The sequence below is a fragment of the Peromyscus leucopus genome, chromosome 1 (genome assembly GCF_004664715.2).
Source record: "Peromyscus leucopus breed LL Stock chromosome 1, UCI_PerLeu_2.1, whole genome shotgun sequence".
Lineage (NCBI taxonomy): Eukaryota > Metazoa > Chordata > Mammalia > Rodentia > Cricetidae > Peromyscus > Peromyscus leucopus.
The window spans coordinates 103384563-103407027 of record NC_051063.1 but is presented as its reverse complement, the minus strand read 5'-3'; the positions used below and the strand labels follow the sequence as shown (position 1 = coordinate 103407027).

At 54.6% G+C, this 22465-nt stretch overlaps 1 protein-coding gene across 9 annotated transcripts in view; it reads left to right on the top strand.

The window, feature by feature from the left end:
* Positions 1 to 22465, top strand: part of Arap1 (ArfGAP with RhoGAP domain, ankyrin repeat and PH domain 1) — a 66120-nt gene that overhangs the window by 24977 nt on the left and 18678 nt on the right. For all 9 annotated transcript variants that reach the window (XR_005089483.1, XR_005089482.1, XR_005089481.1 and 6 more), the window contains exons 3-13: positions 2780 to 3343; positions 13547 to 13725; positions 14255 to 14319; positions 15054 to 15178; positions 15295 to 15444; positions 15694 to 15763; positions 16011 to 16131; positions 16591 to 16793; positions 17149 to 17255; positions 19701 to 19900; positions 21506 to 21591. Coding sequence is in view for 6 of the 9 variants with exons in the window: in XM_028877562.1 (XP_028733395.1) it covers positions 2820 to 3343; positions 13547 to 13725; positions 14255 to 14319; positions 15054 to 15178; positions 15295 to 15444; positions 15694 to 15763; positions 16011 to 16131; positions 16591 to 16793; positions 17149 to 17255; positions 19701 to 19900; positions 21506 to 21591 (1830 nt within the window). In the remaining 3 variants the exon portion in view is untranslated. The remainder of the gene's footprint in view (positions 1 to 2779; positions 3344 to 13546; positions 13726 to 14254; positions 14320 to 15053; positions 15179 to 15294; positions 15445 to 15693; positions 15764 to 16010; positions 16132 to 16590; positions 16794 to 17148; positions 17256 to 19700; positions 19901 to 21505; positions 21592 to 22465) is intronic.

The following is a 22465-nucleotide window of genomic DNA, read 5'->3' as shown; positions in this document are numbered from 1 at the left end:
CACTCACCTCAATCGTCCGTCAAGAAAATGTCCCGCAGACTTGCCCACAGGCCAATCTGATGGAGGCAGTTCCTCAATTGACATCCCTCTTCTCAGTGACTCTAGCTTGTGTCAAGTTGATAAAAAACTGAAAAATGTGCTCACACTCGTGTGCCCACTTGTTCTCTCTCTCTCCCTCCCCTTTTCATGTGCCTGGTGCTTAAAGAGTCCAGAAAAAGATGTCGGCTCCCCAGGGACTGGAGTTACAGACCACTGTGAGCCACCCTGTGGGTGCTGGGAATCAAACCTGGGGCCTTTGGAAGAGCGGCCAGTTCTCTTAGTCACCCAGTGAGCTCTCCAGCCCCACATCCAGGCCTTTAAAAAAAAATCCCTCAGTAACACCTCAGACTTTTAGTCATGTGTGGTTTTTCTACCTGCGCACCATCTTGTGTGAGGAAGTTTTTAACCCTTGCTGGGACCTTCTGTCCCTCACTGTCGTCTCCTCCTCGATGGGGATCAGCCCAGCACCCCGGCCTCTGGCTGTGTCACCACGCCAAGGTGTGTATGCTTCTCATGTTCGTTCTTGTTTCTTCTGTTCTGTGAGACTCTTGTGAGTATTGCATCCCGGTTCCTACCTGGTTTCTGCACAGACATAGGGGTTTCTATTGTCTTAACTTGGAACCCAGTGATTGTACCGAACACTTCTATTAGTGTTAATAACAATGTCTCAGGTAGACTGCTTGGACGCCCATCTCAAAACTCAAATCGGTAACTATGGATAGTTTATCTGTCCTGATGTATTATATATATATATTGTTTTTTTTTTTGTTGTTGTTTGTTTGTTTGTTTTTCGAGACAGGGTTTCTCTGTGTAGCTTTGCGCCTTTCCTGGATCTTGCTCTGTAGACCAGGCTGGCCTCGAACTCACAAAGATCTGCCTGGCTCTGCCTTCCAAGTGCTGGGATTAAAGGCGTGCGCCACCCCCCACCCCCCAACTCCCCGGCCTATATATTGGTTTTTTGAAGACAGGGTTTCTCTCTGTGTAGTCCTGGCTGTCCTTGTAGATTAGGCTGGCCTCAAACTCAGAGATCTGCCTGCCTCTGCCTCTTGAGCACTTGGGATGAAAGGGGTGAGGCGGCCACTGCCCGGCCTGATTTATATTTTCAAACCTCTTTCTTATGTGTGATGCCTAGAACTCTCATAGCAATGCAGATAATAAACACAATAATGAAGTGGATATCTCTGTCCTGTTCCTGACTGTAATGGGAATTGTTTTCAAAGCTTTATTTGTATTTATGTCTGTATGTGTGTGATCCTGGTTATTGGTATGTGCGCCACATGTATGCAGGTGACTTCAGAGGCCAGAAAAGGACACTGGGTCCTCTGGAACTAGAGTTACAGGTGGTTGTAAGCCATCCAACACTGTTGTTGGTAACCTCTGAGCCATGTCTCCAGCCCCTGTAATTGGAATTTTGTGCTAAATGTTACTGTCTCCTCTTCTGTGCTGTGGGTGACCAGGTGGCTGTGCCCTTTGGATCGGTTAGTTGTCTCTTCCGCTCTTCCTTGGACTCTCAGCAGCTCAGAGGCTCCTGAGTTCTTGATATGTGTGTGTGTGTGTGTGTGTGTTCCCATTGTCCAGTGCCATCTTGGTATGTGGGGGGGGGGTTTCCCATTGTCCTGTGCCATCTTGGTGTGTGTGTGTGTGTGTGTTCCTATTGTCCTGTGCCATGTTGGTGTGTGTGTGTGGGGGGGTTCCCATTGTCCTGTGCCATCTTGGTGTGTGTGTGGGGGGGGATCCCATTGTCCAGTGCCATCTCAGTGTGTGTGTGTGTGTGTGTGTGTGTGTGTGTGTGTGTGTGTGTGCTTTCAATTGTCCAGTGCCAGGCTGTTTTGATGACTGAGTCAATGAACAAATGGATGGATGAATGCATGAACAAATGAATTCTCTCTCTCTCTGCTTTGGTGGCAGGGGAGGGGACTGCACAGAAGGCCAGGAGGCTGTGTGATGTGGGCTTTTCCCCCTCAGGAGCTTTTCTTAGGGAGATGGACGGAGATGGAGCATGCTGAGAGCAGCCGTGGTGCCCTGTGACCCCACGTGCTCACTGAGCCTCCAAACCTGGTCCTCCCCTGGGGGGGGGGGGAAGTGCCTCAGAGGGATTGGGCCCTGTAGTCCTGAAGAGACAACGGGGATGGAGTGTCTTGTCCAGCGCCAACCATGCCATTTTCCAGTCTCAGAGCAGTAGCTGAAGCTGTAGGTTGGGGGTATGATGGCTGTAGAGGATATGATATGCTAAGGAACCTTGAACTAGACTCTAGGGTCACAGGCACCCTCAGAGGCGGAAAACCAGGGTATTCAGTCAGGCCTAGTGTATGGGCACAGTGTGGATGTGCAAGAATAAAACTCAAATTGGATATGGTGCATACCGGTAATCCCAGTGCTCAGAAAGCTGAGACAGGAGGATTAATTTAAGTTTCAGGCTACCCTGGGCTATATAGTGAGTTTAGGACCCAAGGCCAGAGCCAAAGAGGCACAAGGTGAAACCCTATCTCAAAACACCAAGAATAAAAGAATAGAGTTTGAGTTCATGGCATGGGGGGGGGGGGGTCTGGGGCTTTCGGATTTCAGCATTCAAGGCTTTTCATCTTTTAAGGATTGCAGTTTCTGGGATTTGGGGCTTTAGATTTTGACTTTTCAGAATTCTATATTTGAGATTATGATGTTCAGGCACGTCATGGATGCTCACAGAGGGACATTGCTGGCCATGGTTGCCGTGCCCCTCACCCATGACCTCTTATTTCAGGTCTGAGCCTGGCCCTGGGCCTCTGCTGCCCGAAGAAGCCATGGCAGAAAGCAGCGATGCCGCTCTGTCGGTAGCTGAGTGGCTTCGGGCGCTGCACCTGGAGCAGTACACAGCCCTCTTTGAGCAGCATGGACTGGTGTGGGCCACCGAATGCCAAGGCCTCAGTGATACCATCCTGTTGGACATGGGCATGCACCTCCCTGGCCACCGCCGCCGAATCCTGGCTGGTCTGCTCCGTGCCCATGCACCCCCCGCCCCCGCGCCTCGCCCTGCCCCGCGGCCTGTGCCCATGAAGCGACACATCTTCCGTTCACCGCCTGCGCCCGTCACTCCACCTGAACCGCCGCCCACGGCGGCGGCGCCCACGGCTGCAGAGGATGAGGGGCTACCTGCGGCCCCGCCTATTCCACCCCGAAGGAGCTGTCTCGCACCTGCCAGCTTCACTCCCCCATCCACAGCTTCCGCGGACCCTGTGCTGCCCCCGCTGCCTGCCAAGCGACACTCCTTAGAACCAAGTGTTCCTCCTGTCCCTCCTCGCACTGGACCCCCCTACCCGCAGACCAGGTGAGCGCTACATCCCTGCTGGTGCGTGGAAGGTCCTAGAGTGCAGAAGGAGCCAGGCTGGAGGAATGACTCGGACTGCTGTTGAGGACACAAGCTTAGAGCGTAGGGAGCTGGGTCAGAGTTAGGGCAGGCAGGGTGAGGTGTGGGCCTGAGGATGGCCGGGGCTTGAGGACACCTGGATATATGCAGAGAGGGTAGGGGAACCACAGTGGGCCCCCAGGTGTCTATCCCAACAAATGGGTGGTGCCGCCATCACGGAGGTTGGCCCAGTAACAGAAGAAAGTTTGGGAGGCGGCTGAGTTCGCTGGAGCACCTGGCCTGTGAGATACTGTGGGGGATCAGGGGGTACCTCGCACTAGGAGGTGATGTGTGCTGGGATGATGGCTCAGGTGTGGGGGTGGGGTGCTTCTGTCTGCCATACTACTCCCCCCACCCAGGCTGTGCTCGAACAAATCTCACCAAATCCCAGGGCCTCTCTGAGCCTCTGCCTGCTCACTCTCCCTCCTCTCCAGAATTCCTTCTCCTCTCCCTGGCTCCTCTCCTCCATGTTTTCCTGAGCTTTTTCCTCTTTCTGTGGACATGCCACTGACTCTTCCTTCCAGCTGTTTGCTCGGTGCCAGTGGAGAAGCCTCTAAAGACAGGGCAGCTGTATGTTTGGGAGTAATGGCATTCTGACATTCCGCTGGATTTTTTTGGAAGGGATCTGCTGAGAGAGGTCTCTTGTGCTTCTCACTGCTGGACAGTGTTGGGGGATCCTGTTGATCCCTTCAGCAAGCCTTCTATGGAGGGTGGGGATTGTGTTCTGATTTCAAGCTGGGTGAGACTTAGGGCATGGAGGGAGGGACTAGCTGGGTCCCTGCAGAAACTCATTGCGGGGTGGGCCGTCCTGTGGGGCAAGTCTGGAGCTTTTCTCCACTTAGAGAGGAGCATTGAGTCAGGGGACCTTCTGGACCAAGCCAGGTCTGAGGTTCTGAGTTTTAATGGATGGAAATTAGAGATCTCGTGGGCTGGAGATTCATGGTTCTTGGTACTACTGCCCCCTCCAGTGGCCATTCCCGCACGCAGGAGAAACATTTATTTGAGAGAGGGCCATGGCGGATTCAGAATTGTTGGAATTTAGAGTACCCTAAACTCACCATTCCACATCCCTTCTCTCCTTCCTTCTCCCCAACCAGGGTCACCCTCTGGAGATGTTTTAGGAAGGGAGAGGTCTTCAGAAGAGGCTGATGGAAAGAATTCAGATGGGCTAGGATTTCAGGCTATAGACCAAGGTGTAAGCAAATCAGGAAAAGCAAGGATGGGCTCCTGCCCTCTGCCCTCGGGACCTGGTGCCCTATCTGAACTATCTGGGCCTTCCTTACGGGGTTCTCCTGACACTTATATCTGTTCGGGGAGCTTGCGGGGTAGAATAAAGACCATATCCACAGCCCAGGGCCCCAGGAGACAAGGTCCCAATCTCAGAGCTACTGTCTGAACATAGGGGCTTGGTCACATATGGGGAAGTTAAAGCCCCTCAGTAAAACATCTGGCTTCTCAGTAGGCATGGGGTGGGAGGGTCATAAAATGGTGTAGTACTTGCAAGGAACCTGTGTGCATTCTCTGTGCTTTTTGCTTTGTTTTGTTCTTTGTTCTTCTGTGCTTTAGGGATCGAACTCAGGGCCATGCAAATGCTCGGCAAGTTCTCTACCGCTGACCCATGTCCCCAGCCCCATTCCTTTACCGCAGGTCACCTTGACATCACTCACAGTGCAAATACACCGTAAATGCTGTGCAGAGAACTCTCGTACTGGATTGGTTAGGGAATGGGGACAAGGAGAAAAATCTACATGTTCTCAAATAGATGTGGATTTGCTTCACGTATTTTAGTTGGCAGTTTATTGGATCTATGGATGTGGAACCATAGGTTGCCAAGAACCTTCTTTGATCCCCAGAGTTTGGGACCATTCCTCAGGGCAGAGTGGTGCCAGTCCTGGCGTCCTATGCCCTGGGGATGTAGCATTAGGAGTCATGGGCATCTGCAGTCCTCAGCTCATGGATATAGAAAGTCTTTAGTTGTTTACTTATTCATTTTTTTATGTGTGTTGGGGTATTTTGCCTGTTTGCCTGTCTGTACACTGCATGCATAGGTATACATTGACACATTAGGCCAGCTGTCGGGGTGGTTAACATGTCTGTGTGCTTGCATATTTGTGCTGGATCTGCAGGTAGCCATGCTTGATCCTAATAGGTACAGGGTCTGTGCAGTTTCAGTGGTGATAGGCCCTGTGTGTGTGAGCTCCATCGGGGCTGAATAGACACACACACGTGCCCACGGCTACTGCTGCTGTGGGGGTTGCCGTGCCGGGCTGCATTATTAATAGCGTGCAGATGCTGTTTGGGTAAGTGAATTGGCACATGTATTGTTTGTGTACTGGCAAGTGTGAGTCACTGTGCACATATGTGTGTGCATATGCTGCCAAGAGCCTGAGCTCTTAGAATGTCAGCTCTCCTAGAGCCCTGGGATCGTTGTCAGTTTCCTTCACTGTTGACTCCTCTGGCAGGGTTGGGGATCTAATAGGCCCTTTGTACATGTCATGGGGGTGAAAGGTCAGTGCCGCCAGGAGCTTTCATGCTGCAGGTGCTGAGCTTGGGTGCCTGGAGATGAAGTGAGCAGGCCTCAGCCCATACTGGCCGTGGATCTAAAGGGCCCTGAGCTTATCATTTCAATCCTTTGCCCTAATCCATGTCAAACCACCCGTGGTGGGAAGGAGACACCTTCAGAGGAGCTGATGGAAAAAGTAAGAAGCTGATAGGATCCAAGGCCACAGACAAAGGTGTAAGCAAACCAGAAACCAAGCAAGGATGGAGCTTTCTGCCTGGCCAGGTTGAGGGCTTTCAGAACCAGGCTTACACGTGGCATGGGAAGACCCCACGTCACCTCCGAGTCTGTGATACAGTCTGGCATTTCAGCCTGTGGCCATGAACTGGCTGAGGGGGTCTGGGGCTCAAAGATACCCCGCGCTGGAGGGGAGCCAGCGTTCAGATCCTGCCTCCTGGCCTTGTCCCTGTCCACTCAGCTTCAGGTGTCAGAGATAAACCCTCTGAACTTGTTTCTCAGGGGTCATAGAGGAATCGCTTCTGATCAAGGGTCCCAGAGGCACTCCACACAGCCCCTTCCAACTCTCTGTGGGTCTCGGCTTCCTCCTCTGGGACTTGGATGCCTTGAGATATTTGGGGGGAAGGAAGTATTTGCCCAGAGTGGGCAGCTACCAGGCTGGAGTCATACCTTGGAAGGTTATCCTTCTGTGCTGTGAATGCCTTGCAGCCTAGCCAATCGTTGGCCTTTCTGGGGCTGATCACCTGTTGCTAGGGCAGAAACCGATCCCTCTGGAGAGCCTGTTTTGCAGCCTCTTTGGGCGTCCTTCAACGGGTGGGGACTGGGAAATCCACCAAGGGCTAGCTAGAATCAGGGTTTCCTGGACATTCACCCTGTGAGGCCTCAGGGGACCAACAGATGGGGCTAATTGCCCCATTTTAGTTTAGACGGTACTGGTGTGGCCCAAGGGGTGGGGAGGAAGTATCTGCCCCAGGGGATTATGGGTGACTTTTCTTTCTCTTAGCATTTTCAGGAAGTGTGTTGGCCCAGGCTGAAGGGGGTGGGGATAGGAGAGACGGAGAGCAGGAAGCAAAGACTACGGCTGGACGGACACACACACACACACACACACACACACACACACACACACACACACACAGAGGCTCACACTCTCTCTCAACAGATTTATGAGTATATTCAGAACCACACATACACACTTAGAGAAGTGATCCACACACCTTCAGAGACACCACCTACCTACAGGTGTGCAGAGGCATACCTGGGGCTCACACCTGCGAGGGAGCAGGACTTAGGAACAGCTGGCAGCAATAGGGACTCCGGCCACAAGACCAGGCCCGGCCCACACAGGCTTCCAGGGGCAGACCCAGGCCGCCTTGGCAAGCTCTGATCCACCTGGCTGGAGCCTCAGGAGATCTTAGGCCCAGGATTCAGCTGGCCTCTGAGGGTGAGTGAGGTGCAGCCCTGCCAGGAGGTTGGGCAGGTGGGAGGGCTGGGCGTCCCCCTTTGGCTGCCACTCTGAGCTGCTTTCCCAGCGTGCTCTGGTGCCCCTTGGTTTGCTCAGAGTTTTCTTTTACTTTCTCCACTGCTCCGGGTTTTTTTTTTTTTTTTTTCCTGCCCTTTTCTAACACCCCTCCCCCTCCTCTTTTCTCTGGGTTTTCAGGTCAGTGCCTCCCTGTCAGCCTCTCCTGGATCTACTAGGGACTCCAGTACCTGTTTTCTGGTCCTTTGTCCAGACCGCCACACCGATTGTGGTCGTGTGTGTGTGTGTGTGTGTGTGTGTGTGTGTGTGTGTGTGTAAGAATCTCTGCTCTCTGGGCCTCTGGTGCCCACCCATTCTATTCTGTCATTAATTTCCAGTTCCCTGCACCATCAAGAAATTCCCTTGGGGAGATTTAGGTGAGCTTGTGCACTGTCAGATTCAAGACTGCTTGCTGTGTGTCTAAGCCTCTTACCCCCAGCCCGAGGTGACAGGGATCTCCCTGCCGAGGACTGGCATTTCACTTGTGTGGGTCCTTCCCTGCTTGCCAGGGTTTTTAATTGGTAGGTACATGTTGATTATGAGGTTGACCTTCCCTCTTTCCAGTTACGAGAAATCCCCAATGAACCCAGCACCCTTCGGGTCACTAGGAGCACAGAATGGCTTCTACTTTGGACTGGGCACCAGAAGTGGTGGGGGAGGGTCCTGGAACTGTCAGAAAGCTCCCCGAGGGCTGACCTGTTCTTCTTGTCCTCAAGGGGAAAGTAGGACTAGACCCAGGAGGTGCGGAGAGCAGGACGGTGTGTAGATGCTGCCTGCCTCCTGTCCACCACAGCAGGACTGGTCTGTGAGGCAGCTCCGCACGAGTCAGACAGGGAGCGTGTGTGGAAGGCCGAGTGGGCTGTGTGAACTAAATGGGGGGGTGGGATGTTTGGGTGGGTGTCCTGGAGGGAGAAGTGTGTTTTAAGCACAAGGGAATTGGTTTGTGGTCATTCCATGTAGAAAGCCCCAGCAGAGGCCTGGCCCACAGTGGTGCTTAGCAAGGGCAAGCCCCTGGCCCAGGAAGAAGTGCCCTGGGCTGTGGGGCCTTGGTTGTGTGCTGAGCTCTAACTGGGTGGACTGGGGGCAGCGGCCTTTCCAGAGCAGGCTGCTGCTGGCAGGGTGGCTGTTCAGGGCAGCCCCTTTGTGATCAGTGACACGTAGGCCGCAGACCTCCGTTCTAGCGAAGGGAGCCTGACAAGAACGTTGCGCATTGTGGCCTGGGCAGAAGTGAGTAGGACAGAGGCAGGGCTTTGCAGCAGCAGCAGCAGCCCGAGGTGGAGGAGGAAGGACAGAATCAGCATGGAGGAAGCAAGGAGTGCAGGACCGGAGCCCAGCTGCTGAGGAGGAAGTGGGCAGCTGGGAAAGTTTACCCCTGGAAGGGGACACCAGGAAAGACTGATGTCTCCAGGTCACTGGGCCTGGCCTCCTCTTGCAGCTGTGCTGGTGAGAGTCCTAGGATTGACCCGGGACCCTCGAAGGCCCATGTAGCATTTTAGGGGGAAGGTTCTGACTCTGGGGTGGGAGGTAGCCTGGGTCCTTTGTCCTCTGAGGTCATCTCAGTGAAGCAAACACTGAAGGATATAGCCATACAGAATGATCAGAAGTATGGAGGTGGTCTGGAGAGGTGGCTCAGTGGTTAAGAGCACTGGCTGCCCTTCCAGAGGACCTGGGTTCAGTTCCTAGGACCTGCATGGTAACTCACAAACCATTTGTAACGTCAATTCCAGGGGCGTCTGCTGCCTTTTCTGACAGCTGTGGGCACCTGCATGCAGGCAGCGCCCTTACATACTCACTTACACATAAACTTCCGTAAGTAAATCTTAAAAAGAAAGAAGTAGTGGAGAGGATGGGGGAGCCCCAAGGAAGCCCCTAAGAAACCTGAGGCACGAGGAAAAGCCCATAGTAGGGGTGGAGGATGTGGGATGTGTGCCTCTTAAGAAAGTGGGAATGTGGCCAGACAGGGACAGATGTTTGAGGTGAACGGAACGCTTTATGTAAAGGCTTTGAAGTGTATGTGTATAGACTGCCGCTCGGGGTTGTAGAGATGGCCCAGAAGTTAAGAGTGCATCCTGCTCTGGCAGAAGACCTGAGTTCGGTTCACAGTGCCCACACTGGGTGGCTCACCACCACCTGTAACTCCAGCTCCAGGGTGCCCTCTGGCACTCATGTGCATATACCTCTACACAAACATGCACATACATACAATTTAAAGGTAAATGAATATTTATAGATTTCAGATTGGCTTTTTAAAGCAGCCGGGGCATGAGTGGATAGGGAATGGGGACTTAGTCCCAAGTCAGCTTGACATTTAGGCTGCCCCTCTCTGCCATCCCCTGCCCTCAGAGTGAGCCTTGGTTTCTCTGGCTGCAGGAGGCTATAGACAGATGTGTTGGGAGGGGAGCACAGGGCATTTGGAGGGGGAGGCTATAATGCAGCTTATGGCCTGGCCTCTGGGGCTGAGGCTCCTTTGGCCACAGCCCAGGTAAGAAACTGTGCTGTAACTGTGCAGTGTGAGTTAGCTTGCAGGCTAGTCAGAGTTTGGGAAACTGAGGCTCAGAGGGGATGACTGAGCTCTGGGAATCAAACCCAGATCTGCCTGCCTCCGAACTGGAACAGTCACACGTCTGTCTCACTGTGCCCAGGACAGGCTCTGTTTGCACCTATCACCTGTAATAGTTATTAGCAGAGCCTTAAGCTGCTGGTTCACACCATTAGTGTCGGGGTCACTCTAATCTTACCTACTTAGACTTGGGGTCCTCATATGTCCCCCAGCCCTGGGTACAAGGTCCCGTGATACTTCCCCTGACCTGTAAGGCCAAACTTGTTGGGCTCAGGACCCAGGTTGAGGTGGATCACCCTTGTTCCGGGTGCCTAGTCTTATTGTGAATGGCATAATAATTAGAACTGTACCTTGGCTAGAGAAAGGACTGAGGGGCAGCAAGGCTGGGGTGCAGCTTTGCCCTGTCAGGGCCTGTGGGCTGCATTTTGAGGTACAGAGGGTGCTTCCCTGGGTTGGGAGTGGGGGAAGAAGTCAAAGGAGAAGAAGCAGGATGAGCAGAGGCCTGGAGGGGCCGTTCCCTAGCACTCCAGGCTGGGCTGAGGCCAGAGCAGCACTGCTTTGGAGAATGGAACAACCTGGGGCTGTTTGTGAGGAGCAGACACCCAAGGGCTGCTTCAGGGGTGCTCCCCAGGCTCTGTTCTCGGTAGGGGATACTGCCCCCTTCCCTGGGGATTTCCCACAAGCTGTGCCTTTCTGACCTCACTTCTCCTTTCCTGGCCCTGGCCCTGACTCAGCAGTACCAGATGCCCTATGCCAGGCAGCCTGGCTCTCATGAAGGTTTCTTGCCGCCAGTGTTGAGAGGCCCTGTTGTCTCCCCCTCCTGGGACAGATGATCAGGACAGAGGGCACCTGCTGGTAGCGAGCCTCAGGGCAGGCTTGTGGAGCATCAGGACAGTGGTGGAGGTAGACAAGGTGAGGAGGGTTTGTGCTTGCCTGGTCCCAGAGGATGAGGAACAAGTGGGCACCCTGAAGCCACTCTCCACCCCTCAGACCCTCCCGAGGGAGGAGGCTGGCAATAGGGAGCCAGGCCCACTTAGACTTTGGGATCCCCACTTGCCCATAGTTCCCATTCTGCTGTCAGCTGACCCCTGAACATGGCCTCCACGGCCCTTTCCTCCTGCTGTCTAGAAGCAACTCTGATGGACGGATTTGCTCATCCAGAAGTCTAAGGACACTGCCCTGATGATCCGGGGCCAGGCACCAGGTCAAGCTGGTGGGCCTGTTTGCGTTCAGATGTTTAGTCATCATTTATTCATTCATTCGCTTCCCTTGCAACCAGAACGGTCAGCTTGTGAGTCTGTCCACAGATTGGTCCTCCCGTCTGCCACCCACCTGTCTGGCATGCTCTTGTTGCCCACTCAGCCAAGCTCTTCACTCGGCTGTGGGGACCTCGAATCTGATGTTTTCCCTCCTGTGAAGAGACTCGGGGTCAACTCGGGGAGCAGCCTGGTGCAGTGCCCACCAGGACATCGCTGTCAGTGCCACCTCCCCTTGATATCAGCTCCCCGAGAGGTAGACAGGGTATAGAGAACAGCTTGCTACCAGGGTAGCAGCAGGGGTCCTGACAGCCATCACGTCACAGTCCACACAGCTGTCTAGCAGCCATTCTTTGTGACCCTTGCAGGTGACGGCTCAGAGGTGGGAGACGGAGGACCAGAGTGGGCAGGTGACTCATGGGAGCCAGCCTTGCTTAGAAACTTCTTGTGCCAAGGGGGCTCGTGCACCGGGCGTTCCCAGTTGCAGGTCACTACACTTAGGAGCCTGTACACGAGAGGCAGAGCTTGCCGACAGTTTCTCCTGGTCCCTCCGCAGTTCCCAGGCAGGCGACTCTGGCGGTGCTGTGTGGGTAACCGGGCTGCTGTACCACCTCGTGCAGGTCATGACTCCGCGGGGAAGCTCCCCTCTGTCTGCCTGGTTGTAGGACAAGCTATGTGGAAACAGCGCATTCCAAGAAGCATGTAGTCGTAGAGCTGGGATTCTCTTAGCTCGGATGCTACCGAAGTGTTGGCAGGAGGGACACACTTTGAAGAATATTATTTGGAATGCTTTTCATGTACAGGAGAGAACAGAAGGTTAGGGAAACGGAAGGGTGGCTGGGGAGAAGTGGTGTAGAGGCAGGGATGTTCCTATGACAAGGAGCAGGGAGAGGGGCACCGGTCGTCTTCCCAGACCTCCTTGCAATTACGGCAGTCTCATGCTGCTATCCATCGCTGGGAACACTGGAGAACAGACCAGGCCAAAGTCGTCAGGGTTTGGGAGGAAGCTGCGTGCTCTGCTGCCCCTCTTTAGCCTTTGGCCAATGTGGACAGAGATAGTTGAAGGGCCAGGCCACCAGGCCCGCGACAGCCAGCTGGTCTTAACTGCTGGGCACCGAGGATCCTGTGTGTTGGTGTGTGACCCACTCTTTCACCCCCTCCGCCTTCGAAAACGGCTCCTGCTTCACTGAAGAGGAGACCCAGACCCTGAGTGGTTAGGCACTTAGCCCAGGACACATAGAAATGAAGACACCAAGGTGGGGGTTCGAACCCGGGTCTTGGATGACAAAGTCCTTCAGGAGACATTCATCACCAGGCTAGGACAACAGGTGGTGGGTGAAGAGAACTTGAGGGAGCTGAGTTCACTGGGAAATAGTGAATTTCTAAATATGGACAGAAAAAGGAGAGGGCCTTGGCCCAGAGACCATAATCTGGGCCTTAGGAATCAGTTTCTGAGATTGGCCTGTGTCTTTAGCCCTGGCCTGGGTGCCTGTTCCAATCCCATCCTCTCTCTGTCGGCAAATGCCCTGTACCCTCCATGGTACATGTCCAGACTTACCTCCCCCTCAGCAGTCTTCTCTGCCCCGTTCTGGCCCTTTTTGTCAGCGTGGAGGTCCCGTGGGTACGAGTCTAAAAGCTGGAGCCCTCGGGCCAGGTGACGAGCGTATTTGGGCTCAAGAGGTGCTGCCGAGTGAGCGTGGTTGAGGCTGTGCGAGGCAGGTTGCAGTCTGGGTAGGGAAGTGTTTCCCCAGGTGAGCAGGGCTTCAGTGGGTCAGGACCCTGGCTGGTGCACACTATCACAGGTGAACTTCAGTGGGTCAGGACCCTGGCTGGTGCACACTATCACAGGTGAACTTCAGTGGGTCAGAACCTGGCTGGTGCACACTAACACAGGTGAACTTCAGTGGGTCAGAACCTGGCTGGTGCACACTAACACAGGTGAACTTCAGTGGGTCAGAACCTGGCGTTGCACACTAACACAGGTGAACTTCAGTGGGTCAGAACCTGGCTGGTGCACACTAACACAGGTGAACTTCAGTGGGTCAGGCCCCTGGCGTTGCACACTAACACAGGTGAACTTCAGTGGGTCAGAACCTGGCTGGTGCACACTAACAGAGGTGAACTTCAGTGGGTCAGGACCCTGGCTGGTGCACACTGACACAGGTGAACTTCAGTGGGTCAGAACCTGGCTGGTGCACACTGACACAGGTGAACTTCAGTGGGCCAGACCCCTGACGTTGCACACTGACACCCAACTTCGTTCTGTTCGCAGCCTTCCCTCTAAGGAGGAGGCATTGCAGCCACAGGTGTCACCCCGTCCCCAACCAGAGCCTTCAGAGACCCTGTCCGCCCTCCTGTCTGCCTTCCCCCAGGGGCCTCAGCAGCCTCTGTCTCCGGCTCCCTGTCCTCCTGAGATCCCTCCCAAGCCTCCCCGCCTGTTCCCAGAGTTTGGTGAGTGCTACAGGACAGCTGGGCTCTGGGTGGCCTGGGATCAGCCCTGGAGAGCGTGCAGTGGGCATGCTCCCTCTCGGCCTGGTGGCCAGGCCAGCCGTCCCCTGGGTGTCCTGAGCCTCCTCAGAGAGCAGGCCCTTTTCCTCCTCCCTGTCTTCTGCTTGCCAAGCATGAGCATGGCTGACCCTTGGGGCAGAGCGAAGTTCCCCGTCCGAGTGGTGCTGGAGTTGGGGCTGCCACCCCCGGCTTGTCTTGATTCTTCTGGCCTTGTAGGCCTTGTTTGGACAGTCCCCTCTCCTGCCTCCAGAGCTTGCTGCCTGGTCAGCCTCCTTGTGGTGGCCCTTCCTTTCCTTCAGTATAAATAGCACTTCCTGTCCCTGTGCCTTTCTTTTGAAAGTCAGGCCTGGGTGGGGGTGGGAACTAGCCTAGCCTAGGGTTGGCCTTGGTAAAACCAAGCCCTGGTACCCCTTCGAAGAGGTCAAGCTCCTGGCTTCTGAGCCACCCCCTCCCTGTTTTTTTTTTTAACCAGACGACTCTGACTACGATGATATCCCAGAGGAGGGGCCGCGGGCCCCAGCCAACGTGATGACCAAGGTAGGCAGGGCGAGTGGTTGGGTTTGCAATGGCTGCCTGGGTAGTGGAGGGAGGGCTGGCTGCTCATTGGTCCTAGAGACCCCAGGATCTCCTCCCCTAGCAGAGTGGGAGCTTGCCTTTACTGTCTCACCACACAGGAGTCAGCCCCAGAACCTCATCCTGGGGTCTGCAGCTCTCTGGCCTATGACTTCCCTGGTCTTGGGTTGCTCTGGCTGGGTGTGTGTGTGGTCTGTTGCTGTTTGTGTCTTTGGGCATCTGTCCCTCTGCTTCCCTTCTTGTGTCCTCATGTCCCTTTCCTCTTGATTATACACCGTCTCTCTCTCTGTCTCTCTCTCTCTGTCTCTCTCTCTCTCTGTCTCTCTCTCTGTCTCTCTCTGTCTCTGTCTCTCTGTCTCTGTCTCTCTCTCTCTCTCTCTCTCTCTCTCTCTCTCTCTCTCTCTCTCTCTCTCTCTCTCGTGTGCGCTGAGTCTTTCTGTTTCCCCGTCTGTCTGTCTGTCTTTCTCCTTGTCCTAGATGAGTGCTTGCCACCAGTTCTCCTGACCCTGTCACCCTGGTCCCTGGTCCCTGTGTGGTTTCAGCTGCTGGGGGAGGGGTCCAGAAACAGAAGTAAAAGTGCTGAGCTGTGGGCTGAGGACGGAGCGGACGAGTGGGTGTGGCAGCCGGGGTGGGGGTGGGGGTGGTGTGATCTGGGGTTTGAAGGGAACACGTGACACTGAGGGGTCCTGGGGGTCCAGGAGGAGCCCTTGCCAAGCCGAGTCCCACGGGCCGTACGGGTGGCTAGTCTGCTGAGCGAGGGGGAGGAGCTGTCTGGGGATGATGCCGAAGATGAGGATGACCATGCCTATGAGGGTATCCCCAAGTGAGTATCCCCCAGTTCAGCTGTCCTCCTTCCCAAAGCCCAGCCTAGCCTGCCCTTCCGTCACAGCGGCAGCCTGAGAGATCCCTCAGCCTCCCTGCCTTCTTCTCTTGTTCTAGTGGCGGGTGGCCCACCGGTGGCCTGAACCCACCCTTCCGCAGCCTGATCCCCGATCTCCCGCCACACCCCATGGATGAGCTGCCTGGGGGCTCCACCCCCATCACACCGGTCATCAAGGCTGGCTGGCTGGACAAGAACCCACCACAGGGGTGAGTGGGATCTGCCAGCACCTTCTAGTATCTGCGTGGGAACAGGGCATGCTCCAGGATGCTGGTGTCGTGGATCCACAAATCAGAGGGGTCCAAGATTATTTGAGCAATTTCCCCTCCACACACACACACGTTAACCATTGGTAACTCCTGGATGATCTAGGTGCTAAGGAAAGGGGGACTGGGTATAATGGTGGGACCTTCCTCCTCAGTACCAGTCTTTGCTGACGCCTGCCTCTGCCTGGTCAGGTCCTATATCTATCAAAAGCGATGGGTGAGACTGGATGCTGACTACCTGCGATACTTCGACAGTAACAAGGTGAGGGCTCCGTCAGTCCCCTACGTGACCCTCGCTCCTGCCTAGGTCAAGACTGAACCCCAATATTGCTTCAGGCCCAATCCTCAGTGGGGTCCTGGTCTGTGGGCTGGCTGAAGGCAGTGATCAGGGCCAGTCCAGAGTGATCCCTGGCCACCTGCAGAACATAGGCTTACAGCCCTCATCTCAGTGGAGCTGGGCAAGGGGCTCCAGGGTTCCCGCTCTGAAATGCAGCTCTTCCCTCCCCCAGGACGCCTACTCCAAGCGCTTTGTCCCTGTAGCCGGCATCTGCCAGGTAGCTGCTATCGGAGACCAGAAGTTTGAAGTGATCACAAACAGTCGGACCTTCGCCTTCCGGGCAGAGAGCGACGGTGGGAATTTTGGAGTGTGTGTGTGTGTGTGTGTGTGTGTGTGTGTGTGTGTGTGTGTGTGTGTGTATGTGTGTGAAGGACTGGAAGTTTGGTCACCTTGTGGGGAGTGGGGAGGGAATAATGTATGTCTGTTCCCTAGCACATCATACCCAGGGAGGCATCATTCCTGTGTGGTCTGGGGGAGGATAAGGAAGGAGAGACTGACTGTAGCCAGCTCCTTCCCAGACACTCCCCAGCTCCACAGAACCACACGTCAGCATGGACAGTTGTGGTGGCTTGCCCAGTGTAAGCCAGACAAGATGGCATCGAGGCCTAGGTTGTCCAAGCTAGAGAAGCCTGGAAAAGTGACAGACCAAGCCAGTGGGTTTCCTAGCGAGGTGATTCCTGGGGAGCCTAGAGCCAGGAGGCCCCAGGGGTCCCTGCCAGCTGAGTTCAGAGGTCACTCTCACCCTTTTGCAGTGGAGCGGAATGAGTGGATGCAGGCTTTGCAGCAGGCAGTGGCTGAGCTGCGAGCCCGTGCCCGGCTCTCTAGTGCCTCTCTGTTGGGAGTTCGAGGTACTGAGCAGCCTGACCGTGCTGGCAGCCTGGAGCTCCGAGGCTTCAAGAATAAGCTTTATGTGGCAGTGGCTGGGGACAAAGTACAACTCTACAAGAATCTGGAGGTACGAAGGACTCTACCAGGCCGCTGACCTCTCGCTGCCCTGTGCTCATCACGGTTCCCTTCCCTGCTCCTCTCCTGTCCGTCTGGTGCCTCCCTGGTCTTGCTAGGACTCCAACCCAGTACTTGCCCCTCCAGCCTTTCCTGCCTGCCCCCTCTTCCCTCTGGTCTGCCTGTGCCTCTCCTCCATCCATCTCCTGACACCCCCCTCCCCTCCACCCCCCTCACCCCAGCTGCCCTAGTCCAGGCTTCTGTCCCTGCTCAGTCCCTTCCTCCTTCCGAAGCTCTTCCCCTGGCCCCTGTCCTGGATCGTAAGCCCCACTCTCAGCCTGGCCTCCCTCCCTTTCCGCACCCATCAGGAGTTCCAGCTGGGCATTGGTATCACCTTCATCGACATGAACGTGGGCAACGTGAAGGAAGTGGACCGGCGCAGCTTTGACCTCACGACCCCCTACCGTATCTTCAGGTGAGCCCCTGGCCCACCTCTGGCTCACCCACACCCTCTTGGTATTCCCCCCGCCCGTCCCCCCACCCTCACCTTCCAGTCCTACACCATGGAGCAGGTCTGCTTTGCTCACCCACCTGCCTTAGTCTGCCAGAAGTCTTCGCCCGTCTTCGTCTGGCCAGTTCTGTTCTTTCTGCCCACCACACTGTCCATGAGGTGTCCCGCCAGTGCCTGTCACCCTCTGTCTCCCTGGTTATTGCTCTGTAGTACCACCTGGCCATCCCCAACCCCAAGCCTGTGGGTTCTCCAGCAGAACCTGCTTATGCTCAAAGCTTGTGTGCCTGTGAACTCCTGGGCCGTCTCCCTCATGGCCCTTCTCTGCCTCAGGTAGTCTGTCACTGTCTACCTCTTTCGCACTCTGCTTTGGCTGTCCCCTCTCTGTGTCTGTCACCATGCTGGCTAAAGCCTGGCAGGCCCTCTGGTATCTGACTCATGGACTCTTGGATTGTCGGTCTTGGTGGCTTCACTCTGTCCCTAGTGATAGCAGGGTAAGTGACCTTGGACCTCACGAGCGAGGTTGGTGTTTGTCTGTTTCTTACATTTGAGATATCGTGTGTCATCGGCCCTGTGATTCTTTGGCATTATCCTTAGTGACAGCAACAGCTGCCGCCAGCCACTTTGGGGTTTCCCTTTCTGTCCGTTGCAGAGGCTGCTCCCCTGGTCACTGTCACCTATCCTAATGAGGCCAATAGATATTCAGCAGAAAGGGCCTCCACTGCTTGGGCCTACAGGGCTTGGTGCAGTGGACTGAGCATGCTCGTTGCTTCTCTGAGGTCCTGGCAGCTTTTTGAGTTCCTCTACTGGCTGTCCTGGGGGAGGCTGTCTTCAGCCCCCTCACAAAGAGGCGCTCTTGGCCATTACCCCTCCAGCAGCGATGCCTTCCTTGACTATGCTGGTAGGTTATAAGTGGTGTGGGCTCTTAGACACTTTGGTGTGACTCGCAGTTGGTGGTGACAGCAGCAGCCGCAGCAGCAAAAGAGCCAGAGGGAGTTTTTTTTATTTTGTTGGGTTTGTTTGAGACAGGGTTTCTCTGTGTAGCCTGGGCTGTCCTGGAACTCACTCTGTAGCCCAGGCTGGCCTTGAACCCAGTGATCCACTTGCCTCTGCCTCTTGAGTGCTGGGATTAAAGGTGTGCACCACGACTGCCCAGCTTCAGAGGGAGCTTTTGTAGGAAGGAAGACAGTTCTGCATTTGTTGTCCATATAGAACTTTCCACCTTGAAGAGCAGAAGGCTTTGGCAGGGCCGCAGGGATCCCCTTGTGTCAAGATGACAGAGTTCTTTTCTTTTCTTTTCTCTTCTCTTCTCTTCTCTTCTCTTCTCTTCTCTTCTCTTCTCTTCTCTTCTCTTCTCTTCTCTTCTCTTCTCTTCTCCTCTCCTCTCCTCTCCTCTCCTCTCTTTTCTTCTTCTTCTTCTCCTCCTCCTCCTCTCCTCCTCCTCCTCCTTCTTCTCTCTCTCTCTCTCTCTCTCTCTCTCTCTCTCTCTCTCTCTCTCTCTTTCTCCCTCCTCCTCTTTCTTTGGAGTCAGGGTCTCTCTACCTAGCTGCAGATGAATTTCTAAATGGTTTTATTAAATAAAAAAACACAGAGCCAGATATAGGGGTGAAAACCTGAGAGATCAGGGAAATAGGGAAAGCCACAGCTAACCTCACCTCACCAACTTGGCAACTTCCAAATGCGAGCCTATATGCCTTGCTGTTCTGCCATCTGATTTGCTCTCTCTGTCCAGCTACATCACTTCCTCTTCCTGCCCAGTTCTGTCACTTCCTGTCTGTCGTATAGACCTCCAGACATCCATGGTTAACTAGTATTAGAATTTAAGGGTGTGCCACCACACCTGGCTCTGTTTCCAGTGTGACCTTGAACTCACAGAGATCCACCTGCCTTTGCCTCTGCCAGAATTAAAGGCATGTGCCACCACACTGGACCCCCATTGGAGTCCTTTCTGGGATGGAGTCACAGCTGGGCTGGGATGGGAAGGAGATTGAAGGTGGAGATGGCACACACCTCAACGTTCTGTCTGTCCTCCCATATACACCCTCGATTGGTGCTCGTTCTAGGGTGCCTTGTGCCTGCTCTGCCTGTCTCAGGCCCGCCCCAGTCTATCCCTCACTGTCTTCTCTGCCGGTCTGCCCCCGTCCTGTGCCTGTGTGCAGTTCTGCCCTCTCTGTCCTATACATCTACCGCTTCATCCCCTGGCTTAGCCCTTCTTTTCTGTCTCCACCTCTTCCCGATTCCCCCTTTTGCTCCTGGTTCTCGTGGTGCCTTTGTTCATACTCGCTTTCCCAGCAGTCCCAAGATGATCTCTTTCCTGACCCAGAGCCCTCCAAGCCACACCTCCCTCACACCGACCCTCCAGTCCCTCCAGGCCCTTTCCCACCAGTTCTTCTCCTACGTCTGTGTCCCCAGCTTCTCAGCCGATTCAGAGTCAGAGAAGGAGCAGTGGCTGGAGGCCATGCAGGGAGCCATCGCAGAGGCCCTGTCTACCTCAGAGGTGGCCGAGCGCATCTGGGCTGCTGCCCCCAACAGGTTCTGTGCAGACTGTGGGGCTCCCCAACCTGACTGGGCCTCCATCAATCTCTGCGTCGTCATCTGTAAGAGCTGTGCAGGTGGGTGTGTGCGCGCAGCAGGCTGGCCGCTGGACCGCAGGCGGCCTACTCGGCCGGTCCTGGAGCCCTTATTCCTAATGCTGCTCCAGCACCATCGGCTCTTCTTCTGGGAGGGACCTTTGGTCCTCAGTTCATGGTTATACTCTCTCCCCACGGGGATGGGGACAGACAAAGTGAGGGAAAAGCATTTTTTTTTTTCCAGGGCTACAAGTAAGTAGCCTGGCAAGTAAGTGAGCTTAGATCGGAGCCCAGACTGTTGGAATCTGGTGTCCCTGTCACTTCAGAAGCATGCAGGAGGCCGGGCCCACCAAGGGCTCTTCATGCTGAGAGGGGAGCCAGTTTTGTCCAGAGGGGATGTAAGGCAAGGGGCCCAGGGGCTTGGTCAGCTCTGTGGGCCAGACTCTGGCTCATAGGCAGAAGCTGAGATTGGAGACCTGAGGGGTTGGGGGGCTGCTGCACCATCCAGCAGCGGGAGAGGAAGAGCCGAGGGCCTTCTAGGGTGGTTTGAAAGTTACATAGGAAGGTCTCAATGATACACGGCCGAGGAGGGTGGGAATGGAAGAAGGTGGGGCCCAAGGTGTCTTCATCTGCTGACTGCTTGCTGCACGCTGGGCATTGACTCATCCTGAGAGCTGACAGGGCCCAGGTGCTGGCTTTGCATGGCTGCAGTGCTGAGGTGGACTTTGATGTGGGAATTCAGGAGGAAGGACAGATCTGGGTGAGTCAGTGAATTCGGGAAGAACCCTAGGCCCGTGGGACTTTAGGGCAGATGTCAGGCCCTGCACATAGGACATGAGGTCCGTGTGCAGAGAAGAGGCAGCTTCGCTGGTGATCATGTAAGGAAAGCATCCGTTCGTGGGGCTGATACAGGCTGACTATGTGGACGTGGTTCTGTATGGAGGATGGTGCATGGAGGCAGGGCCAGGGCTTGAGCCGAGCAATGCCTGGCATTTCTAATGTCCCTCCCTCACTTCCCCTGTCCTGGGTCCCTCCTGGAACCTGTACCCGACAAGCTTCATTTCTCTAGCTCCAACCTTAGGCTTTCCTATCATTCTGCTGACATTTATCAAGTGCTTATTGTGTACCGGGGTTTGTTCCGGGCACTGAGGACAGAAACCGAAAGCCAGATCGGGATCCTCTTCATATGCAGCTGCACTGCAATGGGAGGGGCGGAAAGCACAGGAGCCAATAGAAGTATTGGAATTGCAAGAAGTGGGAAGAGAAGGTGCCGTTGTTTGGGACATCTCTGAGGAGGTGACATATCATCGGAGACCTGAATGACCGGAAGGCATGGCCATGTGGGGAGATGGGAAAAAGAATTGAGGCAGAAAGTTAGGGCTGGCAGGGGGCAGATAGGTTTTTATATCTACTACTAGAACAGCTGATGGTATGGAGAAGGGATTTGCACTTCAAAGCACTCAGTTGGTAGGGAAAGTGGCCTGGAGGGTCCACTGTGACTGGAGGGAGCCCTGGTAAGGTGTGAGCAATGGGTATGCGACCTGATTCTGGAGCCATGCCAAAATGGAGCTGCAAACTAGCCCTAGGCCTGCCTGAGGAGCACGGGAAGGGTTGTACCCAAGGGACTGTGTCTGGTCCTCATCGCAGGGGAGCACCGTGGCCTGGGGGCTGGAGTGTCCAAGGTGCGGAGCCTGAAGATGGACAGGAAGGTGTGGACAGAAACACTCATCCAGGTGGGCATGCCCTGCTTGTCACCTTCGCTTGGGGTTCCCCTCTCAACTGCTGCCCTCCATCCCCCCATCTCACTGACCTCAGAACTTTGGAGCGAGGGGCCTCCGGATAATGTAGTGGGTGGGGATTTTGGAAAAGCCTATTTTTGGCAAAATCAGCAAACTGGCTAGTGTACTAAGAATGTTTTTACAGTTTTAAAGGGTTGTAAAAAAAAAAAAAGATTTGACCGAGATTGTATGTGTTCCATAAACCCTAAACTACTTATTATTTGACCTTTTAGAGAATTGCCGACCCCTGATATAGTTCAGCTGTTGTCCTGATGTGGAAACTGAAGCCCAGGATTGGGCTGTTATGTGCCTAAGGTTACCCAACCACTGCACACTGACCACCCAGCCTGCTTCTTTCCACCCCATGCCCTAGCTGAGCTGGGCTCTTCTCCACTGTGCATGCACCCCCTCAGCCCCTCAGAGCTTTTCACTGCGCCTGAATTCTGTGCACAGTGTGTATATGATGCATGATTTGAGGCTCACGTGTGTACAGATACTTATGCCTATGTATTTAAGCTTCTCCGGTGCCTGTGTACGTGATAGGTGTTATGGGGAACTTGAGGCAGGAGGCTAGACCCAGGAATCTGTGCCCCCAGGGCCTTACTGCTAAGTTGGGAACTTTATAGCATATCCATTTCATATGCCCACACTATGGGCATGTTTGGCATGCCAATACAGAGAATGTTGCTTTTGTTAATGAATTGTCTTTCAGAATAATCCTGAGTTAGGATTAGAATACCCAGGATACAGATGAGTACACTGAGGCTCAGGGAGGAAAAAAAAAAAAGCCCGAGCAGGTCCATCGAGGCAGGGGCTGTTTTTGCTTTGT